This window comes from Haliaeetus albicilla, chromosome 5, assembly GCF_947461875.1.
Source record: "Haliaeetus albicilla chromosome 5, bHalAlb1.1, whole genome shotgun sequence".
NCBI classification, from domain to species: Eukaryota; Metazoa; Chordata; class Aves; order Accipitriformes; family Accipitridae; genus Haliaeetus; species Haliaeetus albicilla.
Window position 1 is genome coordinate 8,637,619 of NC_091487.1, and position 23,688 is coordinate 8,661,306.

The following is a 23,688-nucleotide window of genomic DNA, read 5'->3' on the forward strand; positions in this document are numbered from 1 at the left end:
TATGTATAGCAGAGACTCTCCCTCCCAAGTGAACAGGTAAGTTTATTGTCAATTAATGTTGGGTAAAAAAAGGTATGAACTGCAGCATTTTCTGTCACACGGTCTGTAGTGAAAAGCAACCTTTGACAGAAGCACTGATAAATGTAATTACAAATTGTCTGAAATCTTCACGTTAAGTAGGATTTTCTTTTACAGAGTAAAATTAATAAAGAAAATTGGAATGTATCTTATTTCAGGTCAGTGCAAGAATTTTAATGACTGGTTCAGCAACACTCAGCTGTCTTTGAAGGACTGCTTTGACCCCTCAGAAACAAAACCAATACTGGAAGAAAGACTGCAGAGGCTAAAGGTAGAGTATTAAAATGTTCTAATTTCTAAAGCTGATTGTTCTTGAAGTTTTACTTCCTTACACAGGAGACTATTCTTGGGAGTGAATTCACCTACAGTGGTTTTGTAACTTGAGGCTGAAAGAACAATTCATTTAACTTAAAGCGTTAGGGCAATAAGTGGAATGAAAATAATACTTTGTTAAAATGGAGTATCAGAGTTCAAGTTCAGACATAGTTGGGCAAGTGAGAGACAGTACAGTAGTTTCACAGACAGTGAAAGTCAATGGACCTTGACCAAGTACTTCAGTGTGCAAAGATGCAGAAAATCAAATATGTAGAGAGTAAAATGAAATTCGGACCTCCATTGGACTAAAATATTAAAAGTATGCATTCACTTCGTTGCAGCCAGATTTTCACTCTAAGTCAGACAGAATCAACAGAAAAGAGATGGAAGAGCCACAACAGCTGCAAGAAGCAATCACAGTTAAGAGGCAGAAGAAGACATAGTGATGTCAGTGCTAGGTTTGAATGCTGCTTGCCTATTTCATCTGTGTGTATTTGTGTCGTAGAGAAGAAAGTCCAAGTAATCTACTTCACTTTCTCCTTATTTTACAAACAGCAACTTTTCCATTTGCAAGTGGAATGGTCAGATAACTGTGAATTAACATATGTTTCTTTTCAGGAACTGGAATTGCTGTAAAAAGTATTGGTGGAGACAACAAGAGTTGCAAAGCTCTTGTAACATAAATATCTACTATACAACAGCAAATTTGACAAATGCATCTTGTGTTTGTGCTCTTATTCAGTACTTCCTAACATCTGAAGGCAAAGACAGAGATATCCAAGAGGTTAAAACTTTATTGAACAAAGTGAAGCATTACTTGCCCAAAGCAAGCATTAACCACCTTAACAGCCGTGTGAGAGATCAAGAAGCAGAACTACAAAGATTGATCTCCAAATGTCAGAAACGGGAAAAGGAACTTAGTGCTTCTCTCCAGCAGCTCAGTAGGTATGGAACTTATGTAGTTTCTGACATTTAAATCGCAACTGGTATAAAATGATTCATTATTAAACAGTCATAGTGAATGGCAAACAACCTTGCTTTTTATTAAAGATGGTATTTTAATAAAGGGTAGTGAGTGTTTTTTTGTTTGTTTTCATGTGTTTTTTCGCTTTGTAGCAGACTCAAGTGTTATATGGGAGTACGTGCTTATGGATAGTTTCAGCGACATGAACCGAGATACTTAAAATTGCTTGTGCTTAAAACTTTGCTTGATCAGGCACATGATATTTGTTACTTTTTCAGCTAAACACTGCTGTCAGCAGGTTTTAGTCATGTAATGCCTCTCATTTTGACTTGTGTCTGTATTTATACTCTTTAGCCTTGAAGAAAGCAGCACAATCTTGGAAGAATGGCTCACTGCTCAGGAAGAAAAACTAAAAGAGATTAAAAAAGATGAGACAGAACTTGAGAACTTCTATAAAACTCTGTTAATGCAAAGGTATTGTTTTCTTCAGTCTCTTTTTAAGAACTGTCTTCTAAAGAAGATTGCTCCATGTTGTTACAACAAATAGCTGTTTACTAATTTTGTGTATTTTTCAGAAAACCATTTGACTCCATGGCTCAGCTAGCAAATTCCTTGAGGGATGCTGGGCTGACAGAATATGAAACCATTTCAGAAGCCAGTGATCTTATTAGTAGATACCAGACACTGGTAACACATGTAAGTGAAATGGCAGGAAATACTGAGAGACTTCCAGTGGAAGGACAAAATTTTGAAGAACTTGTCCAGGATGTTTCTTGCTGCATCAAAAAGCTTGAGGAGGCTGTTAATAACCTGAGTTCACAGGAAAGTGAATTGCCATCAGAGGAAAGGATTAATCAGATAAAGGTATTGTGTTAAATGTACGCCTTTTCCACTTCACAGCTCATGCTAATATCAGGGGAATGCTTGATGAGTCAGTACCTCTTAAAAGATACTGTCACTGCTGATTGCCTGTGGTTTTGTGGCTTATTTGGGGCGAGGGTATGTGTTTGGGTTTTTTTGTTTTTGTTTTTGCATAGTTTATTATGCACGTAAGATGAGATTCTCTGCTGCATCTCTGGGTGGAGCAGCACTGAACTCATAAGGTGCTAGTGACCATGTGCCTTCCCATCATAGCCTACTCCAGAGGTGGAGAGGGAGGTCAGTAATGTAGCTGGGGCATCTGGAGAGCCTCTGGAAAGTGTGTGGCTTCTCAGGTGTCCTGCAGTGCCATTGCACTGGGCTGCTTCACTACCTGGGTAGCTCTCTCAAGCTCCAGTGTCCTCTTCGGTGTCTCCTCTCTCTGACTACTTAAGATGAGGATGCCAGGATTTACATGTTTCGTTCTGTGGAAGGGGTAGTATTGTGACAAATATCTCTCCCTAAGATTTAGAGCATTTTTTAAATTTGTCGGCACAATATTGGTTTTGTTATGTAGAGAATAATTAATAAATCAGCTTCATGATTCCAGACTTTCTAAAACTAGATGATATATCCATTTATGTATCAGTTATTTGATATATTGGAAGGAGAATTCTTTTGTCTTGAACAGCAATGTACAAAGTGTGAAAAAAACTCATTGGTAGTTGTATATGTACTGCTTCTTCTTCTTGTTTAATACAGGAAATCACAGCTCTCAAAGGTGCAGGAGAGGCCAAAATACAAAACATGGTAGCTGTAGGAGAAACTTTAATGAGAAATGAAAAAAATAAGAAGGCAGTGGTTCAGCAGACTATTTTGGAGCTCCAGAACAAGTGGGAAAGCACCTGTCGGCTAGCCACTGAATGTAGAAGGTAATGTGGAATTTGCCAAGAGGCAGTACAGATCACTTACTACTATATTGACTTTCTTCTCTTCTTCCTGCACCAGTTCCACTGAATTTGTGTTCTTTTGGGGCAGAACAAGATACCTACAAAGGTACCTGTATTTCTGCAGTGTTGTGGAGGTGCAGGTCACAGATTGGATTGAACGGTCAAGTGAGGAGTATAGCCAGGATGTGTAAGGGTGGTGGCAGGAGAGCTGATGGGGTCTGCCCAGCTTGCCTCAGATTCCCTTTTGATACTGAAGTAGCTCAGCCACTCTTGTAAAAAACCAAAACAAACAAAAAAACCCCCGTGCACCCAATTCTCCTTGTTTCATTAGACAGTGAGGGTGCACTGATTTAACCACTACGATCTTTCCTTGCAACGTGATCTGGGCTCTGTGCCCCAGGTGTGGTCCCCCAGCAGAGGTGCGATCTACCTTTGCACAAATTCGTACTGCTTCAGAAGAGAGTTTGGGGTAAATCCAGGAGGCTGGGATTTTTAAAGTAGAGTTTTTAAAGCCTGCTTTATTCTGGCTCTACGAGAGGCTTTCTTGGCTGTGGCAGCTGGTATTGTTAAGTCAGCAAAGGCACTTCAGTGTCGCTGGCGTTGTGGCAACTGTGTCTGAAAGCAAAATTGATCCTTTAAAACATGTCAGATGATTCCAAGTGTGTTGTGTAAACATAAACTGAAGTTCTGATTTTGCACATGCAGACACTTTAAAGATGATTTGTCTGCTGTAACATCCTTGAACCGACTTTTGGTAAAATCACTGGGAACTTTGCTGTTGAGATCAGTGGAAGCTAGAGTAGGCCTACTGTATACTTTTTAAAAAATATCCATGGAACAAATTATTAAAAACAAGTATTTTTGAGAATATTCAGTTGCCTTCTCTTATTACTGAGCACTCGGTACAAGCAATACAAGTGGCATTCAGAAAGATAGAGCATTGGCTATATTGGATCCAACACAGCAGAATGCAGAGCACCCTCTTCACAGTATGTTGAAGACAAGAGATGAGGTGCTCAGCACATCTGAAGAGATGCTCAGGACCTTGAAGGATTAGGCCTGTGAATAACAGATGCGACATGGTAATGGCAGCAATGTGAAGCTGGAATAGGGAACTTGAAGCAAGAGCACTTAACGTATGTGAGGCTATGCTTTATTTGTCATTTGCCAAAAAATATGAATCTTGAGGGGCAAAACCCAAACCACTTAAGCTTTGCTTTTGTCCTCATTTATCTTGCTGTACTTTACAGAATTATAACCAGACTTTATTTATTTGGATTTGTTTGGGGGGGTTCATATTTTCAAATGTTGGCATTTAAGTTCCATCTGGAAAATATCTCAGCTTCATCACTAAATGTGAACATACAACTGTTACTTTTGTCTCACTGATCATAGTTGCATATTTCCTGTGGACAAATGTGACGCGTTCACCTACAGCAGATCAGCATGCATGCTTATAAAGCACACAAATCAAAATCCAATGTCAAGGTCAGGAAAGTAGGCACTGGATTGTGCTAACATGACCCATATTGCATATGTTGGTTTTGTTGTCTGTATCTCTAAAACACTCCCCCACGCCCATCTCAACCAATGCAATGTGTATCTTCTACAGAACATTCCCTTTCAGGAGACTGTGTTTAAGAAGTTGTCAAGGAAAATAGATTCATAGCCATATTGTAGTTTTTAAACAGAACTTCTGCTGTAATGAAAAGCAGAAGAAAGCATGAGCATCGCAGCTCAGATACTAGAAACTATGAACTTATAGTTTAAGAGGGTTAAAGGGTCACTTGTCCTGCATTTAAGTCCAGTTCAGCAGTAATAACTTCAGTATTTTTCATTTTCATCACCTTGAAAATTCCAGTCTAAAGCTGATCAGTAATTTAAAACCTGAGGAAAAGTATTCAGTATGCTCAAGTTCATTCTAATGGTTGGCTTGTTCACAATTTGACATTTTCTAGGTAATGAATAAATTTTTTTTTTAATACTATTAAACGCAGTATTTTTTTCTTAGCCCTAAAGAACAACTTCAGTTGAACAGGGAGCAATATGAGCAAAGCAAAGAAGATCTGAGACTGGCTCTAACTGAACTGGAGAAACAACAACAGGAGATAGGTTTTGCCCTTCAGCCTGGTTTGCAGGAGAAGCAAGCTCAGCTGACAAACTACACTGACCTCCTGCAGAAAGCAGAAGACTTAACTTCCCGATTTAATGAATTGAAAAGCCAGGAAGATCACCTACAGGGTCACAGTGGGGATCCCTGCTTCACAGAGGTGGAATGGTTGGAATTAAAGCACCAACATGAAAATCTGCTCAGCCAGCTACAGGTTGGAAACGCACTCTCTTAATTTAGGAGATTATTGGTATGCATGTTGATTGTAATTCTCCCTGTTTGCCTGTAGTGTCACTCAGCTGGAAAGTGTGTGGGTAAAAACTGGGAGTGGTGGAAGTTCCTCTGTAGGACAGGGAATTCCTCTATCTTTCTCTCTTACTGTGGCAAAAAGAGCACCGGAAGATCATATTTTTCACTGCCTTGTGCTTTGTAGAGGGATAAATGTTTAAACAAATGAGACCAAGGTGAGTGTGAAGAACATTTTATACCTGTATAAACAGATTCAGATAAGTATAATATGAAGTATTTGTTCCTATGATTTCCAAGCCACAGTAGGTTTTTTTTTCCTTTTGGAAGAATGAATGGCTTTTCCTGCATCTTGTTTGTTATTGGTTCCACCCAGTTTAGTGCAAATTGCATTTGCACCCTATGTGGCATTCTGCATCTAATCTTTCATCCATTTTGAATAGAAAACATCCCTTTTTGAAGTATATTCTTATGGAATGCAAACTCTTCTGCTTCCTGCTACTAATGAAGATTTTGTTCATGGTGGATTCTATGATGTGCTGGGAAGAGGGCAAGATATTTTTTGTGCACCTGTGGTTAGCTGGATAGTTTATGGGAAACAAGCAAGATTTTTGTGCTGCTGAGTCCTGGAAAAGCTGTGACAGTCTGTTGGTGACTTATAGTTGTTTGAGCTAATGGTGGACTAATCCTAGAAACTTCTTGGTTTCTAGACCATAGTGCAGACATTGGAAAGTCATGTTCAAGAGCACCAGCAGTTTCAGGATATGGTAACAGGTCTGAGCACTGAGCTGAAAACGGTCTCTGAGAAGCTTGCTGATTGTGAAGGTCCAGCAATGGAACAACCATCAGCTGAGCAAAACCAGCTGAAATCACAGGTATGTTGCAGGTTTCACATCATGGAGAAAGTGGGCCCATGCCCTAGAGGCTTGTAGAGGCCATCACATTTATAGAAGAGAACTGCTAATAGTGTCAAACTGAAAAACTAAGAAACCTTTTCTACATTATAAAGTATATGTGGTGTTCTCTTTTATCAAGATAATTGTAAGTCTAAAACCACTCTTAATGAACTGAGTGGACTTTTACTGTCAGCTGAACTGAAGGTAGAATTGTCCTAGCTCAAGCACACAGGCTTCTTCAATTTGGTTGGTTGGGTGGTGGTTTTTTTTCCTCTGTGGGCATGATGAGGAAAGAGATCATTAAATTTGGTGTTAGTAAGTGTCTTTAAGTTAGTCAGAGCAGAAAGCTTAGGAAAATGTCAGTGATCCAAGTTCAGTTTTAAGAAGTGTCCTTCATGCATAAGTAGACATTCTTTTGCACTTTGGCAGACACTCTTTTGCACTTTGGCAGAATGGATAACAGTCTTGTAGCTGTGAGCTTAGAGAGCTACTGAAAGCTGAAACCATAACTCAGATATGGATCACTGCAATTCCCCTTCCTCCAGAATTTGCTATACCTCTAACGAGTAAAAAGATAGGGGAGAGGGAGGGGATTATCTGTTCAGAACTTGGAAAGATCACCATGCACCTCACAGCATATTATCTGATTATTTTATCATTGTCGTAATGCTTATAGCTTCAGGTGTTTTCTGTTCATAAAAATGGCTGACTAATTACTGGTTTAGTGTTTGACTTTATGCAGCAAATAGGTCTGCATGTACTTGTCAGCACAGTTTGTTGTTCACAACCTATTTATGATTTTAGTGATTGACTTTAGATCTTAGTATTAAGTATATTGAGTGAAGATACTTTTCAATAAAATGTTTTCCTCTGGTTTAAAGGTACAACAAGGACCTCTTAGTCGATGCGAAGACATGTTAAAGGAGATTTTGGTTTTAGCAGAAACTGTTAAACAAAACACCTCTTCACCAGGACAGAAGTTTATTAAGGATGAGATTGAAACACTTCAGAGTGAACACAGGAGTCTGGAAGAAAGACTTGAAAATGTCAAGCAAAAGGAGGTAAATACTTTCAGTGAAGCCCTTGAGTTAAAAGATGAGTTTGTTAATGAAATACAAATGGAAGACAAGGCAGATACAATGCTGAAGAGAGAGATACAGATCACTTCTGATACTCCTGTTGCTGCAGAAGAGGGCCCCGCAGCCGTGGAGTTAAAGGAGCCTTTGGAAATGCATGATGTGAGTATATTTGTTGACAGTAATGACAGTGAAAGACTGGTTAAAGAGGCATCTGTCTCTCAAATGCCTTTTTTATATTGCATCCTATATTGCATCCTTAATTTCATTTAAATTAAGCCTTGTGTAAATATATGTGTATAAATCAAAGATGTGGAGAACAACTCCCTTAACTTGTTATAACAAGTCTCTAACAAGCCAATAATATCTATTCAAAACTGCAGTTTTACATTTAAACACAACCTGCATATAGCTTTCTCTTGCATGTAATTAGAGCAGGTATCCTTGGTCAGGACACAAAGGGAGAAGGTGTATAGATGAGAAAATTGCAGATATGTCTCTGCCAAAGAAGTTTGAGAGTTTCTCTTAAACCGGTAAGACTTGTTTAGAATGGCAGCACAATATTTGTCCTGTTCTTGTAGATAATAATTTTTGCCATTCAGAGATTTAATGTTAAAATACAATATTTAGGGTCACACAAGCAAGTTTTCTTTTATATCATTTCTCTTAGGGTCAAGATGTAAATGGAAATATGTCAGAGAAAGAGAACCAAAATGATCCACTTTTGGAGGAAAGCACTGTACTGTCAGACAGCCCATTACAGGATACCCGTCACAGCGAGGACAGATTGGGGCAGACTGGTCAGGTGCCTGACAGATATGTTCTAATACGTGTCAGTGTATATACATATATATATATGTGTGTGTGTGTGTCTGTCTGTTCACTAGAAATGCATATGTAATTCCTTAAAATTTGTAGTCTTACAGAGACATATTTTCCTATCTGATGAAAAGAATTATGTTCTCCAAATCATCCCCTCAACCTTGCACATGTGAATTGTGCAAGAGATCCATGTGATGATCTCTACAAGGCCCCTGGGCTTGGACCCACTTACTCCATGATGCAAAACCTACAACATACCTGTGATTTCAACAGGTTTTGTCACCCACATGCACAAGGTAGGTAATGAGAGGTCACTAACCTGGAACCGCTGGTCTTTAGGGGACCTCAGGACATTCACACTGCAAATGACCTCATGTGTGCAAACTCAAGGGAACGATTTGGAGAACTTCCTCATTGTCCTCACCATTGAGTGGTAACAGTAGCTGGGAGAGATGACTGTCAAAATATCGGAGTGGAAACCATCTGTACTGGGATTTCTGGAGAAGGAGCATGTCCTGGTTTCAGCTGGGATAGAGTTAACTGTCTTCCTAGTAGCTGGTACAGTGCTATGTTTTGAGTTCAGTATGTGAAGAATGTTGATAACACTGATGTTTTCAGTTGTTGCTCAGTAGTGTTTAGACTATAGTCAAGGATTTTTCAGCTTCTCATGCCCAGCCAGGGCACCTGACCCAAACTGGCCAACAGTGTATTCCATACCATGGGACGTCCCATCTAGTTTAGGAACTGGGAAGTGGGGGGCGGGGAATCGCCGCTCGGGGACTGGCTGGGTGTCGGTCGGCGGGTGGTGAGCTATTGCCCTGCGCATCATTTGTACATTCCAATCCTTTTATTACTACTGTTGTCATTTTATTAGTGTTATCATTATCATTATTAGTTTCTTCTTTTCTGTTCTATTAAACTGTTCTTATCTCAACCCACGAGTTTTACTTCTTTTCCTGATTTTCTCCCCCATCCCACTGGATGGGGGGGAGTGAGTGAGCGGCTGCATGGTGCTTAGTTGCTGGCTGGGGTTAAACCACGACAGAGCAAGATCAATAGTTAGAGTTGCCAAATGTGTCTAAGCAGAAACTTCTATGACAGCATTAAAAATCACATGAGCACTTACTCCTGTTTGGTTTGTCCTGAAACTGTTTCATAGTGATTGATATCCCGATATGGCAAACTGATCTGAGCAGGCATTTCCAAGAGACTCTGGGTTTGGGTTACCTCAGCCTTTTCCTTCATTCATTAAGCTAAACTGAAGATAGAGTAGACAGCTTGTGAAGTGTGATGTTCCTTAGTAAATTTAGATTTTTGGACTGTGACTTTTACTGGTTGTAAACATTTTGTATTTTTCAAATCAGGGGGAGGCTGATAAAGAGAGCCCAGGTATGGAGAAACATGAAAGGGTCCAAGAGGATGTTCTGGACAATGTGGTTCAGGGTGGTGAAGCAGAACTGGAAAGGCATCAGGCTGGTGTTGGTATTGAAGGTGGTGAAACAAGAAAGGAAACCCATCCAGCAGAGGTAACTGGACATGAGGTTACACAAGAGTGATTGAATTTGAGGGTGCATGTGTACAGTTTAGTTGCAGTGGGGATGATACTACTAATAAATAAATAATAAACCCCTCAAGTTACACTGAGCTATTTTTGTCTGATGTGCTGTATACTTAGTATGCGTTAACTCTCTGAATACTTTCCTGTACATTTAAAATTAGTATGGAGGAATTTTTTTTTTTCATTGGTGGTTTGCTGAAGATACTGCATTCCAAGTCACCTGGATGTATTGTGAAGTCTTCTTACAGTTTTGCTTGAGCGTCTTTCATTTAGATTTCTTATTTACATTTACTTTGTATGTATGAGGCTGCATCTGAAATGCTGTGTCCTGTTTGGTGCACCCTGGTACAAGGGGAATTTCGACAAACTAGAGCAGTGTTTAGGAGCTGAAGCCATAATGAGTGGGAAGAGTCTATGTTCTTGTTGGAGATGAAAAAGCTAACAGGGGTCTTGTTGCTGTCATCCCTTCTCTGAAGGGGTGTTATAGAGAAGACAGAGCCAGGCTCTTCTCAGACCTTCAGTTTTAGCAAACAGCTACATGGAGCACAGTGTGCACTCATGAGCTTGCTGAGAATTGGGGTAAATTTGTTCATTCTGGGTTGCGGGTGGGCTAATTTCAGTACATATGCTATCTGACTTGAAGCCAGTAGCTCAGATATCCATGCAGCACGGATAGGTCCCCGATGCTGTGCTCTCCACCATGGTCATGCTGTAAGGATTTGCCATTCTTCATTATGTGTAGGTGGCTGTTCTGTTTTATCTGTCTTTAGATGATATAAACAAACTCAAGCAGAACTTACAGTCAGCAAATACCTCAGTGTGTACATACAGCAAATCCCTGGGCTGCCCACAGGAATATCGTGCCTGGTAATTGGCTGGGTGTCTAACCACAGACACTCTGTCTACAATACAAGTACAAGACTGGAGCCTCAGGAAAAAGCTAAACCTTTTAAAAAATGCATTCAAGACTGCATCCAGGGGTACACAGTTCAAGGTCCATGCTAGAATATTGAAACATGAACAGTGTAGGTCAGAGGAAGGACACTTGCAATCTGCAATTTTTCTAAAAATTTATAACAAAATTACAGCACTGCTTCTTCTAAATGGTTTCATTTGCCATAACCTTGCCCCCAATAAATTAATAGATGTAACTGTGGTTTTCCTCATCTACCTATAATTATGGGCTTCGTAACTTTGTCATCTCAAGCACTGTAATTACTACTCAGCAGGTTTGATTAGGCCTTTTTGATTACTTGTTTCTTTTATTTTTCTTACACCAAAAGGAGAAACCTAGTGATGTCAAGAATCAGTCCTCTAGAGAATATGTGGAGCAGGTTCAACAAAGAGTGTGCCAGAAGAGTCAAGTCGTGAAATCTCCAGCAGCTGAGAAAGATGGTCTGGAATCTAATCCCCTGGTTTCTGCACATGAGGTAACCCACATTCTGTTATTTCAAGCTAAATTTGTCAGAGTCATTGAATTTTTGTTTCTGCCTGGGCTTCGGCTGAAGTTCGGTTATAAAAAAAAGAGGCAATTACTGTTGCATCAAAATCAAATTGTGTGTAGTTCTGCTTTATGTCCATGGTAGTTTTGAACTTTATCCAAAGTGCTAGCCGCATTATGTTTTTCATTGGATCTGTTCAAAAGAGTAATATTGGTTTTCAGAGCCATTATAATCAGTCTTTATTTTATGATATTTAGAGTTTCTCTTTAAATTATTAATCAATACAACTTCTTTCCACGTTATTATAGTTAGCTGTGATAGTCTGCCATCATAAGGAAGGCAGATCAGAAAACTGAAATCAAAGGGTGATCCAGCATAAGAAAATAAATGAAATAAAATAGAGAAAGGAGAATGAATTCAAGCTGAATGAATAACAAGGTACATTACTAAATGACATTACCAAGTCTATTCTTCTTTAAGAGTAAGGGTGTTACATCAGAAGTGCCTTATGACTGCTGATCCTTGGTCACCACATTCTTAAATTGAAGGTAGGGCCAGAGCTAATCTTCACAGTTAAATCTATGGGCAGGTCCACAGCTGGCCTGTCCATTGTCAGGTCTTACCTAGGACTAGCACATCTGCTCAAACTGGAAGCCCCCAAAAAATCTCCCAAAGGTCTTGGGAGTCTGGGGGGGGCCCTGCTGACTGGAAACTAGCCAATGTTATTCCAATTTATGAGAAGGGTGTGAGGGAAGACCCAGGAAACTATAGACCTGTTAGTCTAACCTCAGTTCCCAGAAAAATTATGGAGAAGATCAAACTGGGTATTATTGAAAACCATTTAAAGAACAATGCAACCATCATAGAATCATAGAATCATTTAGGTTGGAAAAGACCTTTAACATCAAGTCCAACCGTAAACCTAACACTGCCAAGTCCACCACTAAACTGTGTCCTTAAGTGCCACATCTACACATCTTTTAAATACCTCCAGGGATGGTGACTCAACCACTTCCCTGGGCAGCCTGTTCCAAGGCTTGATAACCCTTTCAGTGAAGAAATTTTTCCTGATATCCAATCTAAACCTCCCCTGGCATAACTTGAGGCCATTTCCTCTCATCCTTGTCCTGGAGGCACGCACAATCAAATCTAACAGGCATTAAAAGTCAGATTTATTCTTCAGTAAAAAGTTAGTTAGAACTCCGATAACATTAGTGAACTACAGGCTCAATGATGTAAGAGGAATTAGTACTACACAGCTGACTTAAGAATCCTTAAGATTTAAAAGTGATGGCTCAAAATGCACATATCACTCACCTAAAAGATGACGGCTTTCTCCCTCGAGGAGTTACCTCGGGCGGTGCCCCGACCCAAGGGGGAGTCCCTGACTGCAGACCTGCTGCTCCGAGGAGGACTGATTCCAACAAGTCCTCTGGCAGGACTCTGTTTATACCCTTGTCGAATCTGATCTGTGGTCGTTGAATCCCTGTTGGCCAAGAAGGTCACCTCAGTGTACCTGGCACGTCTCGATTGGCCAGCTCAATTTTCAACCTGTGGGTTTAGGTTTTTTTTTCCTCTTCTCCCTTCCTGGAGAAGTTTTGTTTTCTGCTGGGGGGGGGGAGGAGGGGGAGGGGGAGTGTACTGCCACAATCCTGTCTCTTGTTACTTGGGAAAAGAGACTGACAGCCACCTTGCTACAACCTCCTTTCAGGTAGTTGTAAAGAGCAATAAGGTCTCCCCTAAGCCTCATTTTCTCCAGACTAAACAACCCCAGTTCCCTCAGCTACTCCTCATAAGACTTGCTCTCTAGACCATTCACCAGCTTCGTTGCCCTTCTTTGGTGCTCCAGCACCTCAATGACTTCCTCGTAGTGAGATGCCCAAAACTGAACACACTATTTGAGATGCGGCTTCACCAGTGCCTGGAACTGGGGGACAATCACTTCCCTAGTCCTGCTGGTCACACTATTTCTCATGCAAGCCAGGATGCTGTTGGCCTTCTTGACTACCTGGGCACACTGCTGGCTCATATTCAACTGACTGTTGACCAATACCCCCAGGTCCTTTTCCACCAGGCAGCTTTCCAGCCACACTTGCCCAAGCCTGTAGTGCTGCATGGGGTTGTTGTGACCCAAGTGCAGGACCCAGTGCTTGGCCTTGTTGAACCTCATAGAATTGTCCTCGGCCCATCGATCCAGCCTGTCTGCATCCCTCTCTAGAGCCTTTCTACCCTCAAGCAGATCAACACTCCTGCCCAACTTGGTGTCATCTGCAAACTTACTGAGGGTGCACTTGATCCCCTCATCCAGATCATTGATGAAGGTATTAAACAGAACTGGCACAGATCAGGCACACTCAACACAGGTTCACAAAGGGAAAGTCCTGTTTAACTAATTTGATATCCTTCTATGATAAGGTCACCCACCTAGTGGTTGAAGGGAAGGCAGTGGATATAGTTTTTCTGGATTTTAGTAAGGCTTTTGATACTGTCCCTTACAGCATCCTTCTGGGCAAGTTGTCCAACTGTGCGATGAGCAGGTTCACAGTGCACCGGGTGAAGAACTGACTAAAAGGCAGAGCTCAAAGGGTTGCAGTGAATAGGGCTACATCTGGCTGGTGGCCGGTCACCAGCAGTGTTCCTCAGGGTTCAATTCTAGGGCCAGTATTTATCAATGATCTAGATGCAGGAGTTGAATGCACCATTAGCAAGTTTGCTGAAGATACCAAACTGGGAGGTGCTGTTGACTCTCTTAAGGGACAAGGTGCCTTGCAGAGGGATCTAGGTAGATTGGAGCATTGGGCAATGATTGATGGGATAAGATTTAACTAGTCTGAATGCTGGATTCTGCACCTGGGACGAAGTAACACCGGACACGTGTATAAATTGGGAGAGGCGTGGCTGGAGAGCAGCCCTGCAGAAAGGGATCTGGAGATGCTGGTTGACAGCAGCCTCAATATGAGTCAGCAGCGTGCCCTGGCAGCCAAGAAGGCAAACCGCATCCTGGGGTGCATTAAACACAGTCAAAAGAGGTGATTATCCCACTGTATTTGGTGTTGATGTGGCTTCACCTCGAGTACTGTGTGCAGTTCTGGGCCCCACAATTTAAGAAGGATGTGAAGGTCCTTGAATGCATCCAGAGGAGGGCAACAATGCTGGTGAAAGGGCTGGAAGGAATGTCTATGAGGAGCAGCTAAGGACTTTGGGCTTGTCTAGTTTGGAGAAAAGGAGGCTGAGGGGCGACCTCATTGCTTTCCACAGCTTCCTGAGGAGGGGAAGTGGAGAGGGAGGTGCTGAGCTCTTCTCCCTGGTATCCAGTGATAGGACATGAAGGAATGGTTTCAAAGCTGTGACAGGGGAGGTTTAGACTTGACTCAAGGAAGCATTTCTTTACTGAGAGGGTGGTCAAACACTGGAACAGGCTTCCTGGAGAGGTGGTCAATGCCTGAAGCCTGTCAGTGTTTAAGAGGCATTTGGACAATGCCTTTAATAACGTGCTTTAACTTGGATCAGCCCTGAACTGGTCAGGCAGTTGGACTAGATGATCACTGTAGGTCCTTTCCAACTGAAAACATTCAATTTCTTTCAGTTTCGTTTCGTTCCATTCCATTTCATTCCATTCCATTCTAAATTGACTGATTTTTCACTTCTAAATGTGATCTTTAAATGTTTGTGTTCATTCAATTTGGAGCTTGCAAAGGGAAGGGGAAGTAGGTTCTGCTGATTTTCTGAGGAAGCTGTTGGATAAGAAAGGATTTAGACTGGGGCTACACCGTAGCCTGAAGCCAGAGTCACGTTTGGCAGTTTCCCACAGGCCTGCGCAGTGACGAGTCAGCAGGGGAGCCCTGGCTTTGTACCTGAAGGACAGTAGCTGGTTAGCAACCCCCATTCTCTCCCCTTCTCATATTTTCCTCCTTTTCCAACCATCTGATGGACTGAGAAACCATGGGAAACATTAAAACTGTTGTGTGGGGAGATCGACACTATGTATGTGTCTGTGTATCTGTGGGGAGGCAGTACCATGGTGTACATTAAGAATGTCATACAAACAAGCAAAACATGTACACCGCAATCCTGAGTTTTTTCTTAGTGTCAGGACACTTACTTACTTTTCTGTGGTTTGATGCATTTATATTTCAGTCTGGTAAAGTGGATCTCCTTCTTACTCTGTGATAGCTTAGCTGAGTTTTTCTGCTTACTTCAGTTCTATGGCACTCCAAAGTCTCTTAAGATGAAATCTTATGTCTGAATTGATAAAACCGTTACAGATGTGTACACAGAGAAATGGAAAAAGTCTCTGATTGACTATTTCATGAGTGGTTCCCTTCAGTTTTAATGAAAATAACCAAAAGAGTTCAAATAAATAGATTTATTCTTTTCCACTATAGTCTACAATGTGCTACATGTTTCCCACACTTGTAAGCAGGTGTGTTTTGGATAGCTCATGACCCACAGAGACAGATGACAGTGACAGCTTACAAGTGATATGGCTGCAGGGATAGCTGACTGCTTCCTAGTAAAAAGAAGTATCTAAAGTAGCTATACAGTAAGTTTATCAAACAAGAACTTTATATGTTTGTACCATGGAGAAGCTCACACTGTAGTCCTATCAGTATATTTGTATGCATTCACTCACATGAAGTCTATATGTGGAACAGATCAGAGTTTATACCAGATATAGACACGTACTGGAGGAAGGGAAATGCAGAAGGATTTTTAAGGTATCACCGTGTTACCCAATAAGACTGTGACATTTCATTTATGTTGCTGTCTGCAACAGCTGAAGGTGATTTAGAGGATTATGTTTTACATCTGAACTGGAGTTGGCTAAGAGCATCCACTTGGGCAATGACCTCAGCCCAGCCGATGGGCTGTTAAACGTGGCCACACGCCAAGTGACTTGTCCTTCTGTCATTGTGGGAATCAATGGCAGTGCCAGGGACTGGTTCTGGAGCCCCCCATTCCCTTCTTCCCCACTTTGATTGAGACATGGCTCCCTAATGGTCTCATCTTACCCCTGATTTCGGATGGCTTTTGTGGCAGTAGTAGCTGTGGCTTTGTGTCGCAGCCAAACTGCTTCATGCATGAGTTGTCCTGTGAAGAACAGTTGAAGAGATGGTCCTGGTGAAGGACACAGCTGTATATCGGGGCTGGTGCTGCACGGAAGGAATGTGAGTGTGAGGAGGGTTGAAGGTCCATGAATGTGTAAGGAGGAGAAGACAGGATAGACCTGTAAATTTATCAGTAGTAGAGGTGGGTGCAGGGAGGATGTTATTTGAAGGTGGGGATATCAGAGTTTCAAACTTAAAATGATGGGCAGAGATTTCATAGCTATCTGAGCAGTGCTGGCAAGCCAGGGTGACTTCAGAGGTGGGGAGTATTGATGTAGGTTCCAGCCTCTGGGTCCTGGTTGACCCACAGAGGCTGTGGGGGAAGCCACAGTAGGATTTAGGCATGGCTTAAACATGTGAAGCAAAGTGTTGCAGTCAGAAAACTTGTTGGTTTAGGACCTTCAGAAATAAGAATCCTGTTTTGCGTTGTAGGACACAGGTGCAGAAGTGGCTGTCCAGAAGGAACTATTTCCTGGAGTGCAAGTAAACACTGAATATTTTGAACAGGAACAAAAGATCAATGAGCTGAAAAATGAATTGGCTGAACTGGATATCGTGCTTATAAATGAACAACTAAAAGAGCTGGAGGTATGGAAATTGCAAAGGCATTCCTCATTGTTAATGTAGTGATACACTTACAGAATTATGACTCACTTGGACAAAACAAAATTGTTGCATATAGTCTTATCTGAGGTTTGATCGCATGAGTAGTCAGTTTGTCTACCAGGTAATCTACAAACACTGTGCCTCGATGCAAGTATGTCCATGTAAATACTGTAATTTGTACCGCCCTTCTAGGGTGCAGTAGTAGATACACCTATGATTGCGCATGTGCTTCCATGATGTGCACAGGCATGTGTGCTCATTTGCATGTGAATGAATAAGCAGATGTTTGTAGATGTATCAGTCTTTAACTGTATTTTGTTTTAAAAGCTGAAAGTGTTTAAGATCCTCATTTAATCCCCTCTCTGTGGTGGGCTTGATTGTAGAATTTACAAACTGAGCTGGAAACATGGAAAACAAAATCTTTGTGTCATAGTCAAGAAGCATTTCCCAATGCAACAGGATCAAACAGAGCAGAGCTGCAAACCACAGAGCCTGTGGTGCCTTGCTGGGACAGGCTGCTTCAAGAACTAGATGCTGTTAAGGCAGTGAAGCAACAACAGTACTGTTTAATTAATGAGTACCAGAAAAATCTTTCTTCTGTGCAGTCTTCAATGAAAAATTTGTCAACAGAAAAAGATAACATAAAAATGTAAGTATAGTTGAGGGTTTCTCTTAATAGGTTGCAGAACAGATATGGTCCTAGACTGAATTTCATGCCATACTTCAATAATGCTTAGACAAGAATATGGTGGTTTATCCATCTCGTTAACATTAGGTAGCAAGAGAAGTCTCATAGGTTTGTAAGTTTAAACAGCCTTAAGTAGAAACATTTCTGGTGGTTTTCTGCTATCCTTTAGCAACATCTACTTTTTTTATTTTTTAAGCAAAACAAAGAAATGATTGCTGTGCTAAAAACCTATATAAAAGCCATATTAAAATATTTTTGCAAAAATATGGCAGATGTGAAATATTAATTTTTCTTGAAGGACTCATTGGTTCTAATTTTTTTTCTGAGTGAAATACCTCATTACCCTGAAAATTAACATTATTTGATAGGGAGAATTCTGTGGCAATAAGTCTACAGTACCAATTCAGAGTTAACCAACACACACACAAAATATTTAGTACCTTGTATGAATTAGCCTTCAAAACATGGAACTAGCCTATCAGTCACAATAATGTATCACAATAATTTGAAAATCTTTAAAATAATTTATGAAATTGTTAATTTACAGCAAAGAGATTGAAAAAAATTGAATAAAAGTCTAGCTGCTAAATGTATTTTAGGCAGGAATTTCGAAGTACTCCTGGAAATAAAAGATGAGTAGATAAACTCCTCCAAATTAGTCTTGAATGAATGGGAATTTTTGAAGTTTTTCTTATACCTAAGTTTTATCTTCATTGTAAATCAGAAATTACCATAAAATGTTATTAATTCACTTAGAGATGACTTAACACTATTGTTGATTTTTAAAATTTTATTTATTCTAACTTTAAAGGGAGGCTACATTCTTTTGGGAAATGACACATTAGTATATACTGCAATTTTAGAGAACATACATTAGAATATACCTTTCCTGCAGAGAGACGTAGAAATAAATAATGCTGTAGAGATAAGAAAGAAATAATGAGACTGCAATGGTAGTTAGGAAATTTGAGAGAACATTGAGAGATACATGTGATTAAGTGAATAAAGTGAGTGAATCATTTTTTAAACAGTGAAATTCTCTTTTTAAAATGTGTCTAGTCCATGTTTTAGGAGATTTTATTTTTTTTTAAATGCTACTCATATTTTTGGCAGGGGTCCTATGAACAACACAGTTCTTCTGGAGAAAATTAAGGCATGCATAGAGTCCTTACGAAAAGAAAGAGATGTCTTAAACCAGTTGAAAACTCAGCAAGAAAGTTTATGTCAGCATTTAACATGCATGGATAAAGTGTTAACTGAAAGCCAAATGAGGCAACTGGAGCAATGGTGGCAACACATGGAACAAACAGTGCAAAAGAAACATGATCAGGTTGTGGCAGAAATAGACGAATTTAACCTGCTTATGAATAAAGCACAGGATATTCAGAGACTGATACAAGAACAGTATTTACAAGCAGACTTACATTCCTCAGCTGCAGGAAAAGCCAAATGTCCTCTACTTTGGACCACAGAGCTACAGGACATTAAACATGGTCTTTCTCTATTAAAAAGAAGGATTGAACTGCAGATGAAAAGAATTTGGAGTGATCAAGAGAAGGTAGCTTTGGAGAACTCTATACATGATTTGCAGAGCAAATTGGAAGCATTATCAGCGCAACAAACTCCTCGAGAGGATGTTCAGATCACTGGTCCTGCTCTCATGAAACATGAAATGATGAAGAAGCTGAAAGAAAATATTTCATGGGTCAAAGATTCACTGTCCTCTCTTGATCAGAAGGCAGCACTTTTCCCCAGTGATGTTAAATCACAGATCAGAAGTTGTCAGCTTATGAACACAGAAGTTCTAAACAGAGAGCCTGTGATTGTATCACTGGATTATGGTCTCCAGCGCATCATTCCCAACTTGAAGCCAGAGGATATCTCTGATATGACTTCCCTTTTACAAACATTGCAGAATTCATACAAGGCTCTTGTTTTGAAATCATCTCAAAGATTACAGAACCTAGAGCTCCAGCTGGAGGAGAGGCAAAAACTTATTGCAGAAGTAGAAAAAGTTCACTGTCAGCTTCGAAATGCTGAGATGCTTGCCAGGCCTGACATGAACCAAACCAGCACATGGTCAGAATTAATCAATCAACAAGCCATTTTAAAGGAGATTTTAAAGGACATACAGGAAATAGAAGGGCTTATCTCAGCCCACTGTAAAGAGAGTCAGGTCACAGCTGGGGAACTGAGCCTGTCTGAACAACTATTTTTGATTGATCAATTAAGAAGCTTGAAGAATAGAGCAAGGAAGACACAGAGGCAAATTCAGAGTAAACTTCATGAAGTAGAAAAAAAGATAGCTGTCTACAGAGAGTTTGCTGAAGGAATAACTTCATTGCAGCAAGATCTTAATGATCTACAGTGTAGTGAAATGAATTTGGAAGAAGATGATTTATTAGGTGCCAAGCAGGAAGTGAATGATAAATGCAAAGCACTTAAAGAAAAAGTATTAGCTTTTCAGTCCAATTTGTCGCAAATAATGAAATACAAAGAAATCTTTGAATATGTAGGTCTAAAATGGGACTCACTGCAGCTGGACGAATTGCAAACTAAATTTTTTAAAATTAAAAATAAAATTAAAGGGAAGATAATACACTTTGATAATGTTGTTAGGGAATGTGATAAGATTCGGGCATTGCTAAATGAAATCCAGACTGTGATATCCACTGTAAGAAAAGAAGCTAACATCCTAAATGATAGCTCTAGCTCTTCTCCTGCTGAGAATCTTATATCTGCACAGATTCTGTTTCAGACAGTTCAACAAATCTTGTACTTAGCCCAGGAGGTAGCAAATCAAATAAACAAAAATGAGGTCTTTGATACACCATTCAAAGAATCTAAGAGGAAAGAAATAAAAAGCCTGGAGAAAGATGTTGAGAAATTGAATCAGTTTCTTCAGAACTTGGTCTCTGGTCTCCAGGGTGTAAACAAGGAAGATATCCAGAATGAAGTAGAACATGTATTCCACATCATAAAGCATATTCAATTAGAGCTCCAGCAGCCACTTCTGATAGACATGAAAGTAATGCAGTATGAAAAGATACGATGGGAAGCAATTCAGAATATGATGCAAGCAAAGTTTTCTGCTATTAAATGTAGAATGGAAAAAGAGAGGGAAAACCAAGAAGAAAAATCTCTTGCTGCTGATATAGAAACAAAATTGGAGACACTGCAAGGTCATGAAATACAACTGAAGACAGATATTGCTGCCCGTGTTGTAAGTATATTTAATAAAAGTAAGGTATGGCCGTATGACTTTTCCCAATAATTAGATCAGGTGTCTGTGACTGTAGTGTTTATATTTTCATGACTTATATCCTCCTTTTATTCTAACAACTGAATTGGCCCATCATCATCTTTGCATTGGTGGATATGATGGGAATCATGGTAAGAAAATAAGGATACAAAGAAATTAGTTGTATTCAGTTTGATTATAAACAAGCAGTGGGAAATAGCAAAAGTAAAGAAAGGTAAAGGGGAGGAAGGAAAAGGTTGTGTTGAAATATTGAGCTAAAGAGAGGCTGGGTGCGATTGTCCTGGGATTGTTCTTGGGACTGATTTTATGTAACGTTTTCCATAGTGACAATGATGAAAAAACCAGAAGTTTCTTGTTTCTACCATAAAGAAAAAGCTTACAAGTTGGGAATGGTCAAGGAGAGTAAAGTACAGGTCAAACCAATGTTATCAGGGCTCAGGAAGGGTAAGCAAAGGAAAGGCAACTGGGATCCAAGGCTTTAACACAAGTATATAAGGCATTTATAAGGCAATGCTGGAGGATTGACCCAATTCCTGATGCCTTTGTCAGGAAAGGTCCACTCAAACTGGAAGAGATGCTGTTAAAGGGATGAGAAATGTCGAGGCCAGTTAATAAAACTGAATTTGCTCAACCTAGTAAGCTGAGGGCAAGTGGGAATTCTAGCTGAGAAATGTAATGAGGCTGGAGGTGGACTTAATGGATGGAAAAGGACTGCTTAAGCTAAAGGGCAGTATTAATACAAGGAGAAAGAGTTAGTGAATGAATTTATGTTAGAAACCAGAAGAGTGGTAACCTTCATAGCAGAGAGGTTGTGGAACTGTGTCCTGGTCAAGAAGACCTGTGCCCTGATTGTCCAAGAGATCAATGGATACAAACAAGATAATATGAGGTAGTAGCTAATAACAGGGAGGGACTGAGCATCACTGATGGACTTACGGTCCTGCTGCCAGATTTCCTGGTTAGCTGTGCTTTGTCTTCACTTCTTGGCTATTGTGTGGGAAGGACAATGCCAAAGTTTCTCCGCCCTGTGGGAATCCAAGAGCTGGCAAAGTCACGCATCATTCTGTTTATAAATACATACAAGAAGAGGGTTTGGCAAGTCATAGTGGAGATATCCTCTGGAGCAGAATAAAGCATCAATGTGTGGGCTTTCCTTGTCTGAACAGGTCATATACTGCCATGTCCGTAAGGGATCTTATGGCTCTTGAGTCCTGCCATCCTTCTCTCTGGACTTTTCCAGTATTGGCAGTTCCCTCTTAACCCCTTTTCCTATGGTTGAGGGCAATCAATCCATAAGGTACAACACTGATCTGTAACTACCTAGGTAGCAGTGTGCATTTGCCATGTGTCCTCCCTCACTTCCTCAGGCCAGTTCTGGGAGCACTGGTCTCCAAGACAGCCAGGTGTGAAATTCTAAGAAGACTATCTGGTGATCCAGATGAGCACAGCAGTCTTTCTTGATTGTTCCTTTGTCTTTTTAACACTTTCAGAGTGCTCTGGAGGAGGCATGTAAGACTGGTGAGCTTTATACTAAGGCTGTTCAGAGGGCTGCCAGGTTCCTCGAGGACTATGAAGTTCAAGTCCAGTCTGCTGCAGCAGAGCTTGGTAGCTCTGAGGAGGTCTGTCATACTCCACAATGGAAACAAGAAGAGTTTAACTCTGCAAAGGCTGACATAGAAAACCTGTGCTCCAAGCTGAAAAACCTAGTGAAACCAGAAGACAAAATACGTCTGGAAAATACTTCAACAGAACTAGTCACTAAGGGTTGGGCATTAAGGGAGAAGGCTCAAAGAATGGAAGCTGATGAACTGAGGTAGTTTTAAGAGATCTTCCTAAATCATGTTCCTTATTGTGAGAAATTTGACTGATAATGAATGCAGTGTTGTTTCTGCTCTGATAGAAGCAGATAATTCAGCAGAAAGAACTGTAAGCGTTTCTGTTGTTCCCAGATGTGATTTTAATGGAAAGAAAATTACCAGACAATAAACATATTGCTACTAATTTACAATGCAATCATTTTTAATATAGTCCAAAAAGTATGTATGGGGCTCAACTGAGGGTCATAGGGTGCCAGAATCAGAAGAAAGCACATTTCCACAGTCTCTTAGTTCAGTGCTGGTGCAGGTTAGAATAGATTTCAGAGGGGTCCTAATGCATAAGCTATTCTGATGGCTTGAGAAAGTAGAGACCAAACAAGACACAGGCCATAGTTTCCTTCCTTCAAATATAGGTACAGAAGAGATCTGAAGGACCTTCAGATACATGTAAAGAAAAAGTCAGGGAGATAGAGTAAAAGATTTTTAAATTGCTTTCTCATGATCCAGTGCTTCTGGTTCTGTTGAGCATAACCTTAAAATCTGCTTTCATAATCAAAGAATTGGATGACTATAAAGGCTTTGGTAAAAGAAGAGAGATGATAAGGTATAGAAATAAGAAATTGGAATTGTACAGACCATACATCATAAGGACAAATAAAATGTGTGTTACAAACTGGAAACTAATTTTTGGGAATGTCTGAGGAGGATGGAGACTTAGATCAATACATACAATTCTTCTGAGCAGCTCCATGGTTGATATATGGATATACATACCTATTTCTTTACCTCTGAGGCATTTGTACCCGCATTTCTAAAGTATCTCAGATATTGGACCTGAAGTGTATAACAAATGCTAATTGAAGATAACTTGCAAAATAGTAAGGACTACTAG

The 23,688-nt window shown here is 40.3% G+C and overlaps 1 protein-coding gene across 10 annotated transcripts in view; it reads left to right on the forward strand.

Annotated features, from left to right (window-relative positions):
- Nucleotides 1-23,688, forward strand: part of SYNE2 (spectrin repeat containing nuclear envelope protein 2) — a 197,726-nt gene that overhangs the window by 66,895 nt on the left and 107,143 nt on the right. For 6 of the 10 annotated variants that reach the window (XM_069783240.1, XM_069783245.1, XM_069783243.1 and 3 more), the window contains exons 37-51: nt 237-349; nt 1,136-1,338; nt 1,712-1,831; nt 1,933-2,221; nt 2,978-3,147; nt 5,177-5,489; nt 6,232-6,396; nt 7,299-7,655; nt 8,164-8,325; nt 9,680-9,841; nt 11,157-11,303; nt 16,856-17,011; nt 17,413-17,678; nt 18,831-20,940; nt 22,470-22,792. In XM_069783240.1, the coding sequence (XP_069639341.1) occupies nt 237-349; nt 1,136-1,338; nt 1,712-1,831; nt 1,933-2,221; nt 2,978-3,147; nt 5,177-5,489; nt 6,232-6,396; nt 7,299-7,655; nt 8,164-8,325; nt 9,680-9,841; nt 11,157-11,303; nt 16,856-17,011; nt 17,413-17,678; nt 18,831-20,940; nt 22,470-22,792 (5,056 nt within the window). The remainder of the gene's footprint in view (nt 1-236; nt 350-1,135; nt 1,339-1,711; nt 1,832-1,932; nt 2,222-2,977; nt 3,148-5,176; nt 5,490-6,231; nt 6,397-7,298; nt 7,656-8,163; nt 8,326-9,679; nt 9,842-11,156; nt 11,304-16,855; nt 17,012-17,412; nt 17,679-18,830; nt 20,941-22,469; nt 22,793-23,688) is intronic. The other 4 variants (XM_069783244.1, XM_069783249.1, XM_069783250.1 and 1 more) reach the window with 4 other exon arrangements.